This window comes from Pongo pygmaeus, chromosome 16 (assembly GCF_028885625.2).
Source record: "Pongo pygmaeus isolate AG05252 chromosome 16, NHGRI_mPonPyg2-v2.0_pri, whole genome shotgun sequence".
Taxonomy (NCBI): domain Eukaryota; kingdom Metazoa; phylum Chordata; class Mammalia; order Primates; family Hominidae; genus Pongo; species Pongo pygmaeus.
In genome coordinates, this window is record NC_072389.2 from 82,843,583 (window position 1) to 82,857,539 (window position 13,957).

Sequence of the window (13,957 nt, forward strand, 5' to 3'; positions counted from 1 at the left end):
GCCAACATGGTGAAACCCTGTCTCTACTAAAAATACAAAAATCAGTTGGCATGGTGATGGACGCCTGTAATACCAGCTACTTGGGAGGCTAAGGCAGGAGAATCACTTGAACCCAGGAGATGGAGGCTGCAGTGAACCAAGATCGTGTCACTGCACTCCAGCCTGGGTGACAGAGTGAGACTCCATCTCAAAAAACAAACAAAAAAAAAAGTGAAAGCTTGTTCTAAGAGAATACCAAGGGTGTGGCTAAACAACTATTTGATAAAGAGAAGATGGATATGACTTATGGACTTAACCAGCCATCTCAGCACAAGTCAGGGATAATAATGGGATTATACCAGCAAAGACATTGTCAGTTTGAATTAAAAGGGACAAAGTGGGACAAAATAAAGGAAGGCTACTGAACTTGGATTCTACAGGACTAGCCTAGAGAGCTATTTGGCTGCAAACACGTACTGTTCTTCAAGGAAAGGGAAGAATGATCCTGAAAGTGATACAGAAACATCAGGGCTGCTTTTCCCACCAAAGGACCAGTAGGCAAGGCTGTTTCATCCTCAGTTTCAAAGGGTGAAGCTGCCTCTTGAGATCTGGCAGGCTAGGATAACCATGACCAGTGCCTCAGTATTGGGCCACTATGCAGAGCCATGGTGGTGATGGTGCCACCCCAGTGTGCTGGCAGGGGAGAGTATCAAACCAAAGAGGATTATTCTTGGGCTGAAGATTTAATAGAACTTGACTTGCCAGGTTTTGAAATTGCTCGGGATTTATCACTCCTTCCTTCCTTCTGATTTCTTTCTCTTGGAATGGGAACATCTATCCTATGGCTATACACAATTGTATTTTGTAAGCATGTAACTTGTGGTTTCACAGTTTCACAACTGGAGAGCCTCAGGACAAATCATACCTTGAATCTCACCGATATCTGATTTAGATGATATTTAGATGAGACTTTGGACTTTAGACTTTAGAGTTGATGCTGTCATAAATAAGACTTTTGGAGCTGTTAGAATGTGTTTTGCATGCTATAAGGACAGATATTCTGAGGCAGGATGGGTTAGAGGTAGAGTGCCATGGGCTAAATTATGTGTTCCCCACCACCAATTCGTATGTTGAATCCTTAACCCCCAATGTGAGACAGTACCTACAAAGAGGTAATTAAGGTTAAATGAGGTCATAAGCATAGGGCCCTGATACAATAGAACTGGTGTCCTTATAAGAGATACCAGTGCATAGCCTTTGCCTTGCACTCTCTTCCTTCCTCTCTCCCTCACTCCTTGCCATGTGAGGACACAAAGAGAAGGTGGCTGTCTGTAAGCCAGGAAGAAAGCCCTCCCCAGAAAGCAAATAAGCTGGAGCCATGATCTTGAATTTTTTAGCCTCCAGAAATAGGGAAAATAAATTTCTGTTGTTTAAGTCATATAGAATATGGTGTGTTGTTATGCAACTTGAGCAAACTAAAATAACATACAATTAGTACTCTATGACTGCAGTGGATTTGGTATTTAAGGAGGAGGGATGGTATCCTTTGGCTTTCAAATTGCTAAATTCTACCATTGATTTTTTTTTTTTTTTTTGAGATGTTGTCTCACTCTGTTGCCCAGGCTGGAGTGCAGTGCCTCAGCTTACTGCAACTTCCGCCTCCTGGGTTCAAGCAATTCTCATGCCTCAGCCTCCCGAGTAACTGGGATTACAGGTGCCCGCCACAATGACTGGCTATTTTTTTTTTTTGTATTTTTAGTAGAGACGGGGTTTTGCCATGTTGGCCAGGCTGGTCTCCATCTCCTGATCTCGGGTGATCCGCCTGCCTCAGCCTCCCAAACTGTTGAGATTACAGGCGTGAGCCACCATGCCCAGTCTACCATTGACTTTTTGTTTGCAACATTTTAAAGAACTTTTAGTATCTTCAAGAGACAGTTACACCCCTTAGACTATTCTAAATTCCCTTAGTATGGGAATGGAATTTAAGAAGATAAACAGAAAAAGTTGTTTGTGTGGGCCAACTGTTAGTGTCTTTTGCAAAGGCAGGGTTCACAGAGCCCTAATAGTACAATCAATTGGGCACTTCTGGAAATACCAGAGGGTCTTAAAAGAGACATTTATATTTAGCATTTAGTGTAAAAATATCCTTTTCCAAACCTGCCAACAACTCCTAGTATATAACCACTTGCCACCTGTTCTTTGGAGATTGGTTTTACATCATTATAAGCAAAGAACTCAATACCAGACCACTGATTTGGGAAAGAGACAAGATTCCATGGCAATAATACATAAAGTTAGTCAAGCCCTACTTCTCAATTGTTTTGAAAGAACAGATAGTTCAATGTCCCTTTCTGAAACAGGTACTCATCCTGCATTGGTGATTTTGCAGCAATAAGGGCCCAAGATAGATAAGGCACCATAACCTCAATTTATATAACAGCTCTTAAGTGCTATATAGAATCTCAAAATGCCTTTTTAAACTCAATAGTAATGTATTAACTTGAATCCAGATCCCCTTCCTTACAGTTTATCCCTCAGTTTAATTTAAAAAGTGTGGGCTGGAGCACAGGGTTATTCTTCCAGTGACATCAGACAGTCAACTGGTGTAGATACTGTTAACTGCAGAGGGTAGCTAGCTGAAGGTCTGTTTCAAACATACATTCTGTCTTGATAGGTAAGGCCAATCGTTTACTTTATCCATTAATTTGCTAAGATACCATCTGGTCTTTCTAAGCCAAATTAACATGTAAAAGTCATTTAGATATGTTAATTGGTTTTGAACCAGTGAATAGAATCAGTAAAAAGGGACTACAGGAATGGAGAACACTACCTTAAGTTTACATATAGGGCTTTGTGTTTTTCAAAAACCTTTCACATGCATTATCTCACTTGATCCTACATTCACTGTAAACATCTGAAAGAGGAGGAAATTGAGGCTCAAAGATTGTTCCTCTCTTAAAGTAACCTAGGGAAGAAGCTAGTGGGTAGTGAATGAAATGAACACTTATTAGCTACATTTTGTTTTCTTTTAACCAAACAACAGCTCCATAAGATGGGTGCCATTATTGACAAAGCTACTAAGAGGCAGAACCAGGATCTGAACCCAAATCTTTTGGACTTCAAAGTCCACACTTTATTATATTGATGAAACCTATGGCTTTCTGTTACAGTGAATGTAACTGGGCAAGAATTCTTGATGTCAAGAGTTTAGCTGCCTTGAAGAAGTGGGTTATCTGAAATAAGCAATCTACATGTAAGAAATTGATAAGTGGCACAATGGACAAAATGCAGCTATGGAGTCAGAAATATTTGTGATTACAACTCAGCTCTGGCCAGGCATGGTGGCTCATGCCTGTAATCCCAGCACTTTGGGAGGCCGAGGTGGGCGGATCACGAGGTCAAGAGATTGAGACCATCTGGCCAACATGATGAAACCCCGTCTCTACTAAAAATACAAAAATTAGCTGGGCATGTTGGTGTACACCTATAGTCCCAGCTACTCGGGAGGCTGAGGCAGGAGAATCGCTTGAACCCTGGAGGCAGAGGTTGCAGTGAGCCAAGATCGCGCCACTGCACTCCAGCCTGGCAACAGAGCGAGACTCCGTCTCAAAACAAAACAAAACAAAACAAAAACAACAACAAAAAACTTAGTTCTACCACTTGCTAGCTGTGTGATCCTAACCAAGTCAGCTTACTTCTTGGAGCTTCATTTTCCTCATATGTCAAATGGAGAAAAAGATCTTAATCTCATAAAGTTGATGTGAAGATTAAATTACGTAACAAAAATAAAGTTCCAGGAACATCAATAAACATTAGTTATCCTCCTCTATAAAAATGTTTCTCTAGGGAGCAAAGGAGTTACAGAGCAGAGGTAGACAAGCATTTCTTAGCTGGTAAAGGGTAAAGTCAGAAACATAAACCAGGTATGGTGGCTCATGCCTGTAATCCCAGCACTTTGGGAGGCCAAGGTGGGAGGATCACTGGAAGCCAGGAGTTTGAGACCAGCCTGGGCAACATAGTGAGACCACCATCTCTACCAAAACCAAAAATATCAGTCATGTGGTGGCACACACCTGAGGCTGCAGTGAGCTATGATCATGCCACTGCACTCCAGCCTAAAAAAAAGACAGAAACATGCAGTGAAAGGTACATAACAGACCCCATATTTATAGGTAGCCCTTGCAAAAAGCAAAGCTCAAGGGCTACCTACTTTTTTTTTGAGACAGGGTCTCACTTTGTTGCCCAGGCTGGAGTGCAGTGACCCGATCATGGCTCACTTCAGCCCTGACCTCCTGGGCTCAGGTGATCCTCCCACCTCAGCCTCCTGGGTGGCTGGGACTACAGGCATGAGCCACCATATTTGGCTAATTTTTTCTATTTTTTTTGTAGAGACAGGGTTTCACCACATTACCTAGGCTGGTCTCGAACTCCTGGGCTCAAGCTATCCACCTGCTTCGGGCTCCCAAAGTGCTGAGATTATAGCCATGAACCACCACGCCTGGCCAGGTTACCTACTTTAAAAGGACTTCTTTGGCTGGGCACGGTGGCTCACGCCTGTAATTCCAGCACTTTGGGAGGCCAAGGTGGGAGGATCACCTGAGATCAGGAGTTCGAGACCAGCCTGGTCAACATGGTGAAACCCCATCTCCACTAAAAATACAAAAATTAGCTGGGCGTGGTGGCAGGTACCTGTAATCCCAGCTACTCAGGAGGCTGAGGCACAATAATTGCTTGAAACTGGGAGGCGGAGGTTGCAGTGAGCCGAGATTGCACCATTGCATTCCACAATGGGCAACAAGAGTGAAACTCCATCTCAAAAAAAAAGACTTCTTTGACTTCTAGAGTTTGGGTTAAGGTACCTCCAAGATCCCATAGAACTCTTGTTTACCTCTATCTTTGCATGCAGTATACTGCTGTAATTCTGTTAAGTTACATATCTGTTTTCTCTAAATAATGAATAAGCCCCCTGCTTAATCTAGTATCTGGTAAGAGGTAGATGCTCAATAATTTGCTGAATGGAGGAATGAAGGAAAGAAAGGAGAAAAGCAGAATGAATCCATCCCAGTAACAATGTACTGGTTAAGACTTAACATGAGATTTATAATATTTTCTTACCTTGACTGCATAGTTATTAAGTGGATCTTTTGCATATGAAGCAGTATAGTAAACAGCATCACCTGCCTCACAACATGGTTTGTCACTGGTTAGCCTGAAGTCTGACCAGCTGTCCACTCCAAAACGGAGCTGGTCTTTCTGCCCAGCCATGAAAAGGTCTTCGCATTTAACAGCCAGTTTCTTCAAGGCATCTGTATGAAGGCTTCGGATTTTACCCACTACTTCCTCCCGATTCTCAAGTCCTCGATAAAGTGCTTGTCTCTGCGGCTTCTGGATGCCTCGGCCCTGTCTGCAAGAGGGCCCACGCCGGCTGGAGAGGGATTCCATGCTGTTGGAAAATCTATCCTTAATACTGAGAGTGGTTAAGCTGGAAATGCTGTTTGCTGCTGAGGGGACAGGTCTCTCCTTGCGCAAAGGCCTTTCCAAGGAGTCGTAAGACTCAATGTCCAGTCCTTTGAGTTCATAGCTGATGGAAGAACCAGCACTGCTGGCATCCCAGTTGGGGTCGATATCATAGGTGGGATTAGCCATGACACAGAGACTACTTTCCATGGATTTTTGGAGGTCCTTGGAGATTGGCTCTGTATTGGCTCTTATGATCATCTTCTTTGGCAGTGGGGGTGGTGTAGGCTGGGAAGCATTGGGTGCTTCTTGGTCTGTTTTCCCTCCAAAGGCGATGGCATCGTCCACAGCTCCCTTGGGCTGTCGTGGCTGCTTGGGAGGTATCATGGCTGCTCTAGATTGCCCTGTATTGTTTTTAAAGCAATAAAAAGAAAAGAGTAAGTAAAGTTTTCAATCTAATTTTATAACTGAAACTTGAGCAGAAATGAGTGAGGTAGCCATGAGAATGTAAGAATAAGTCAACTCTTTAGTTCAAAATGGGAAAAGAGAACAACCAAAGAACAAATACCTAAACGTTGAAGTATCCAAGCCTTAGTGGGAACAACAAATATGCATAATGTCTTGGCCCTGTCTAGGAACAGGGCACTGGTTTGGGTGATGAGTTTTGTTTTCAAAAAGGAAACCAGATTCTCCAGTCCTACCCTTTAGAGTGCTATATTCACCACACCAGAATATTGAGGGATGACAGACACTCGAATATACTTGGATTGTGACAGAGTAGAGATGATAGCATTGTGGATAAAGAAAATACTTGGGAGCGTTATTACAAACAGAATTGAAACTAGCAATGCAACCATTAGACAGGGGCTCAGAAGATACTATTCTGTTCTTTTTATTCCAAAGTTACATTGTATTATATATAGCACTTGTCATGCATATAACACTTTCCAACACATGAATACAATTTCAAAAGCCATGCTATTTATTTTACTATAGAGATGGATTCTGACATTGCTTAAACTGGTCTACGTAAAAGATTACTGTGATTGTGGTAAGGGGAACAGTGTATACGAGCAGTCAACTTCTGTTCTGAACACTAATTCCCAAACTCTTATGTGATTCTCTTTTATTTTGGTGGGCATATACATTGTGATTTGAGAGATACTATTTTTCAACATCTTTTATAAGCCCTAGTTAGAGAACAATTCATCTGTCCTTAGTTTCCAGCATTTATGATTAGAAAAAGATAAAACACACGTGTGTCTGAATATACCTTCAGGGCTTATTGTACAACAGAGAGAACACATTATTTTTTAAAGACAGAAAAATATACATGAAACTTCTATAAAGGCTATTACAAATTAGTCCTGTTATTAAAATGAGGTCTCTACTCAAGATCTCAGAGTTATAAGGCTCTGTTATGGGTTGAATTATATCCCCCAAAAAGGTATGTTGAAGTGCTAACCCCTGGTACCGATGAATGTGATCTGTTGGAAGTCTTTGTAGATTTAATAGTTAAGATGAGGTCATTAGGACGGGCCCTAATCCAATATGGCTGATGTCCTTATAAGAAGAAAAAACACCATGTAAAGACAGGACAGAGAGGGAAAACACTACATGACATTGGAGGCAGAGTCTGGAGTGACACAGGTGCAGACTAAGGAATACCAAGCATTGATGGCCACTACCAGATGCCAGACAAAGGCAAGAAAGGAATCTACCCACTGTCTCAGAGGGAACACAGCCCTGCTGACACCTTGATTTCAGACTCCTAGCCTCCATAACTGTGAGAGAATATATTTGTGTTGTTTTAAGCCACCCATTTGTGGTACGTTTTTACAGCAGTCCTAGGAAACTCATACATTCTCCTACTGATGTTCATATAGAGTAGAAGGCACTGGATGGTGCTGAGGATGACAATGAATAGGGGTGGTGGTTTGTTTTGTTAAAATCATGTCCTGGCAGCATGTCAACGGTAAGCACCAATATAATCTGGGATTGTAATAGTAAGTGTTGCTTATGATAGGGATAAGTTCTGAGAGAGATAGGCAATCTCATCATTACACAAAAATCATAGAGTGTACTTACACGAACCTAGATGGTACAGCCTACTACACACCTAGGCTATATGGTATAGCCTACTGCTTATAGGCTACAAACCTGTACAACATGGTACTGTACTGAATACTGTGGGCAACTGTAACACAATGCTAACTACTTGATATGGTTTGGCTGTGTCCCCACCCAAATCTCATCTTGAATTCCCACATGTTGTGGGAGGGACCCAGTGGGAGGTAACTGAGTCAGCACAGGTCTTTCCCATACTGTTCTCGTGACAGAGAATAAGTCTCATGAGATCTGAGGGTTTTAAAAAGAGGAGTTCCCCGGCACATGTTCTCTCTCTTTGCCTGCTGCCATCCACATACGATGTGACTTGCTCCTCCTTGCTCTCTGCCACGTTCTCTCTCTTTGCCTGCTGCCATCCACATACAATGTGACTTGCTCCTCCTTGCTCTCTGCCATGATTATGAGGCCTCCCCAGCCATGTGGAACTCTTAAGTCCAATAAATCTCTTTCTTTTGTAAATTGCCTGGTCTTGTGTATGTCTTTATCAGCAGTGTGAAAATGGACTAATACAGTAAATTGGTACCAGTAGAGTGGGGTGTTGCTGAAAAGATACCCGAAAATGTGGAAGCAACTTTGGAACTAGGTAGCAGGCAGAGGTTGGAACAGTGTGGAGGGCTCAGAAGAAAACAGGGAAATGTGAAAAAGTTTGCAACTTCCTAGAGACTTGGTGAATGGCTTTGACAAAAGTGCTAATAGTGATATGAAAAATAAGGTCCAGGCTGAGGTGGTCTCAGAGGGAGATAAGGAACTTGTTGTGAACTGGAGCAAAGGTGACTCTTGTTATGTTTTAGCAAACAGACTGGCAGCAATTTGGCCCTGCCCTAGAGATTTGTGGAACTTTGAACTTGAGAGAGATGACTTAGGGTATCTGGCAGAAGAATTTTCTAAGCAGCAAAGCATTCAAGAGGTGACCTAGGTGCTGTTAAAGGCATTCAGTTTTATAAGGGAAGCAGAGCATAAAAGTTCCGAAAATTTGGTTTGGCGCAGTGGCTCATGCCTGTAATCCCAGCACTTTGAGAGGCTGAGGTGGGTGGATCACTTGAGGTCAGGAGTTTGAGACCAGCCTGGCCAACATGGTGAAACCCTGTCTCTACTAAAAATACAAAAATTAGCTGGGTGTGGTGGCAGACACCTGTAGTCCCAGCTACTCAGGAGGCTGAGCCAGGAGAATCACTTGAACCTCGGAGGTGGAGGTTGCAGTGAGCCGGGATCATGCCACTGTACTCCAGTATTGGTGACAGAGTGAGACCCCGTCTCCAAAAAAATAAATAAATAAAAATAAAAATAAAACAAAAAATCAGAAAATTTGCAGCCTGTCAATGCGATAGAAAAGAAAATACCATTTTTCTGAGGAGAAATTCAAGCTGGTTGCAGAAATTTGCAGAAACTTGCATAAGTAACGAGGAGCTGAAGGTTAATCCCCAAGACAATGGGAAATATTTCTCCAGGGCATGTCAATGGTCTTCACGGCAGCCCCTCCCATCATAGGCCCGAAGCCCTAGGAGGAAAAAGTAGTTTCGTGGGCCAGGCCCAGGGTCCCCTTGCTGTGTGCAGCCTAGGGACTTGGTGCCCTGTACCTTAACCACTCCAGCCATGGCTGAAAGGGGCCACTGTAGAGCTCAGGCTGTGGCTTCAGAGGGTGCACGCCCCAAGCCTTGGCAACTTCCATGTGGCGTTGAGCCTGTGAGTGCACAGAGGTCAAGAACTGGGGTTTGGGAACCTCTGCCTAGGTTTCAGAGGATGTATGAAAACACCTGGATGCTGAGGCAGAAGTTGGCTGCAGGGGTCAGGCCCTCATGGAGAATCTCTGCTAGGGCAGTGTGAAAGGGAAATGTGGGGTCGGAGCCCTCACACAGAGTCCCTACTGAGGCACTGCCTAGTGGAGCTGTGAGAAGAGGGCCACTGTCCTCCAGATCCCAGAATGGTAGATACACTGACAGCTTGCACCATGTGTGTGGAAAAGCCAAAGACACTCAATGCTAGCCCCTCAAAGCAGCTGGGAGGGAGGCTATACCCTGCAAAGCCACAGGGATGGAGCTGCCCAAGACCATGGGAACCCATGTCTTGCATCATCATGACCTGGATGCAAGACATGGAGTCAAGGAAGATCATTTTGGAACTTTAAGATTTGACTGCCCCGCTGGATTTCGGACTTGTGTGGGGCCTGTAGCCCCTTTGTTCTGGCCAATTTCTCCCATTTGGAATGGCTGTATTTACCCAATGACTGTACCCGCATTATATCTAGGAAGTAATTAACTTGCTTTTGATTTTACAGGCTCATGGGTGGAAGGGACTTGCCTTGTCTCGGATGAGACTTTGGACTATGGACTTTTGAGTTAATGTTGAAATGAGTTAAGACTTTAGGGGACTGTTGGAAAGAAAGGCCTGATAGGTTTTGAAATGTGAGGACATGAGATCTGGGAGGGGCAAGGGGTGGAATGATATGGTTTGGCTGTGTCCCCACCCAAATTTCATCTTGAATTCCCACGTGTTGTGGGAGGGACCTGGTGGGAGGTAACTGAATCATGTGGGCAGGTCTTCCCCGTGCTGTTCTCATGATAGTGAGTAAGTCTCACAAGATCTGACGGTTTTAAAAAGAGGAGTTCCCCTGCATAAGCTCTCTCTTTGCCTGCTGCCATTCACATAAGATGTGACTTGCTCCTCCTTGCCTTCCACCATGATTGTGAGGCCTCCCCAGCCATGTGGAACTGTAAGTCCAATAAACCTCCTTCTTTTCTAAATTGCCCAGTCTTAGGTATGACTTTATCAGCAGCGTGAAAATGGACTAACACACTACTTGTGTATCTAAATGTAGAAAAGATACAGTAAAAATACAGTATAAAAGATAAAAAATGGTATGCTTGCATAGGGCACTTACCATGAAAGGAGCCTGCAGGACTGGAAGTAGCCCTGGGTGAGTCACCGAGTGAGTGGTGAGTAAATGTAAAGGCCTTGCATATTATTACCATACACTACTGCAGACTTTATATATACTGTATACTTAGGCTATACTAAATTTATTTTAAAAATTTTCTCCAATAATAAATTAACCTTAGCTTACTTAACTTTTTGACTTTATAAACTTAAATTTTGTTTAACTTTATAAATTTTAACTTTTATAATAACACTTAGCTTAAGATACATTGTACACTGTTTCCAAATATTTTTTCTTTGGGCCAGGCACGGTGGCTTATGCCTATAATCCCAGCACTTTGGAAGGCCAAGGCGGGTGGATCACTTGAGGCCAGAAGTTTGAGACCAGCCTGGCCAACATGGAAACCGTGTCTATACTAAAAATACAAAAATTAGCCAGGCATGGTGGCGCATGCCTATAGTCCCAGCTACTCAGGAGGCTGAAGCAGGAGAATCGTTTGAACCTGGGAGGCGGAGGTTGCAGTGAGCCGAGATCATAACCACTGCACTCCAGCCTGGGTGACAGAGCGAGACTCTGTCTCAAAAAAAAAAAAAAAAAAAAAGTTTTTTCTTTGTGTCTTTATGCTACAAATCTTTCCCTATTTAAACGAAACTTTTTTTTAATACACTTTTTTGCTAAAAACGAAGACACAAACACACATATTACTAGTCCTACCCCCTGGTACATGTGAATGTGACCTTATTTGGAAATAAAGTCTTTATAGATGTAGTCAAGTTAAGATGAGGTCATTAGAGTGGGCCCTAATCCAGTATGACTGGTGTCCTTATAAGAAAAAACACCATGTGAAGACAGTGACAATGATGACAAAGGCCTACACAGGGTCAAGAATATCAATATCACGGTCTTCCACCTCCACATCCTGTCCCAGTTGCAGGTCTTCAGGGGCAGTAACACGCATGGAGCTGTCATCTCCTAAGATAACAATGCCTTCTTCTGGTATACCTCTTGAAGGACATGCCTGAGGCTGTATCACAGTTTTTAAAAAAATAACTAGGAGTACACTTTAAAATTATGGTAATAGTACAGAAAATGTATAAACCAGTAACACAGTAGTTTTCACCAAGTATTATGTACTATACATAATTGTATATGCTATACTTTTATATGACTGGCAGCGCAGTAGGTTTGTTTACACCAGCATCACCACAAACATGTGAGTAATGCCTTGCACTATGATGTCACAATGGCTATGTCACTAGGTGACAGGAGTTTTTCAGCTCCATCATAATCCTATGAGACCAGTGTTGTTTGTGCAGTCCACTGTTGACCAAAACATCATTATATAGCACATGACTATATCCATTTCCCATGCACACCACTTTCTTCAAGAATATCTAAGAATTTATATAAGCTACAGCAATATATATTGCAAACTCAAGGACCTCTTTTCTCCACCCATGTCATGTAGTAATATTTTTATAAGGAATAGAACGGTATTAAATATAAACAAACAACACCACACATATATACATATATAATATATATATATATATACATTGTGTCTATATACATATATATTTAGAGGGAGGGGGGAGAGGGAGAGCAAGAGAGTAAGAGAAGAGAAAAAATATGAGAATGCTAAGCTTCAAGATGGTCAGAGCTTTTGTTTTATTCACTGCTGTAATCTCTGTGCCAAGAACAAGGTCTAGATAGAATCAACAATAACAACTTCTTGAATGAAGGAATAAATATTTACTACTGAAAGAGAGAAAGTAGTAAAATTGTATAGATACCTATAATAAGGAAACAAATTGAATTAGTATTTTAAAAAATTCCCACAAAGAAAAACCCAGGACCAGATGGCTTCACTGGTGAATTCTACCAAATGTTTAAAGAAGTATTAATACCAATCCTTTGAAAACTTTGCCAAAAAATAGAACAGGAGGAGGGAATGCTTCCCAACTTGAATTCAATGGAGCCAATATTACCTAAATACTAAAACTAGACAAAGACATAAAAAGAAAACTAGAGACTAATGTCTTTTATGAATACAGATGTGAAAATCTATACAATATGCTAGCAAACCGAATCCAGCAACATATAAAAAAGGATTATACACCACGACAAGGTGGGATTTATTCCAGGAATGCAAGGTTGGTTTAACATCTGAAAATCAATCAATGTAATATACCATGCCAATGGAATAAAGGGGGAAAAAAGCTCACATAATCACCTTAATAGATGCAGAAAAAACATTTGATAAAACCAAACACCTTTCCATAATAATAAAACTCAATGAACCAGAAACAGAAGAGAACATCCTCAACCTGATAAAGGAAAGGGCATCTTTGTAAAAGAGCTAACATCATACTTAATGATAAAAGACTGGAAATTTCCCCTGTAATATCAGGAACAAGACAAGGATTTGCGTTCTTGCTATTTCTTTTTTTTTCTTTTTCTTTGTGTCTTTTTTTTTTTCCAGACAGGGTCCCGCTTTGTCACCCAGGCTGGAGTGCAGTGGCACAATCTTGGCTCACTGCAGCCTTGACCTCCCAGACTCAAGTGATCCTTCCACCTCAAGTGATCCTTCCACCTTCCCCAAGTAGCCAGGACTACTATTTTTCATAGAGACAGGGTTTTGCCATGTTGCGCAGGCTGGTCTCAAACTCCTGAGCTCAAGTGACCTGCCTGCCTTGGCCTCCCAAAGTGATGGGATTACAGGTGTGAGCCACTGCACCTCACCCATTTCTATTCTACGTTGTACAGGAGGTTCTAGTCAGGGATATTAGGAAAGAAAAAGAGATAAAGACATCCGGATTGTAAAGAGGAAAGTAAAACTATCTCATCATTCACAGATAATATAATCGTGTATATTGAGAAGCGTAGGGAATTCACACACAAAAAAACTATTAGAATGAATATACCAGTTCGGCAAGGTTACAGGATACAAGATCAACATACAAAAACCAATTCATTTCTATACATTATAAATGAATGATCCAAAATAAAATTAAGAAGACAATTCTATTTACAACACCATCAAAAAGGATAAAGTAACCAGAAATAAACCTAACAAAACTAGTGTAAGACTTGTACTTTGAAAACTATAAAACATTGCTGAAAGAAACTAAAAAGCAAATGGAAAGACATCTTATGCTCATGGATCAGAGACTTTATATTGTTAAAAGGGAAATATTCCCAAAATTGATCTACAGATTTAATGTAATCCCTATCAAAATTCCAGTTAGACTTCTTGCAGAAACTGGCAGGCTCATCCTAAAATTCATATGGAAATACAAGAAACCTAGAGTGGTCAAAGTCTTTAAAAAGAATAAAGTTGGAAAAGTTACACTTTCCACTTCCAACTTATTACAAAATTATAGTAATCAAGAGTATGTGGTACCGGCGTAAGAACAGAAATATAGATGAATGAAATATATTTGAGAGTGCAGAAGTGAACCCTTATATTTAAGGCCAATTGATTTTTGACAAGATCGCCAACAAGAATTCAACAGGGAA

General features: G+C 41.6%; 1 protein-coding gene across 50 annotated transcripts in view; it reads right to left on the bottom strand.

Moving 5' to 3' along the window:
• Positions 1-13,957, bottom strand: part of PEAK1 (pseudopodium enriched atypical kinase 1) — a 319,366-nt gene that overhangs the window by 27,021 nt on the left and 278,388 nt on the right. For all 50 annotated transcript variants that reach the window (XR_010123829.1, XR_010123828.1, XR_010123827.1 and 47 more), the window contains one exon: positions 5,095-5,840. Coding sequence is in view for 47 of the 50 variants with exons in the window: in XM_063652409.1 (XP_063508479.1) it covers positions 5,095-5,840 (746 nt within the window). In the remaining 3 variants the exon portion in view is untranslated. The remainder of the gene's footprint in view (positions 1-5,094; positions 5,841-13,957) is intronic.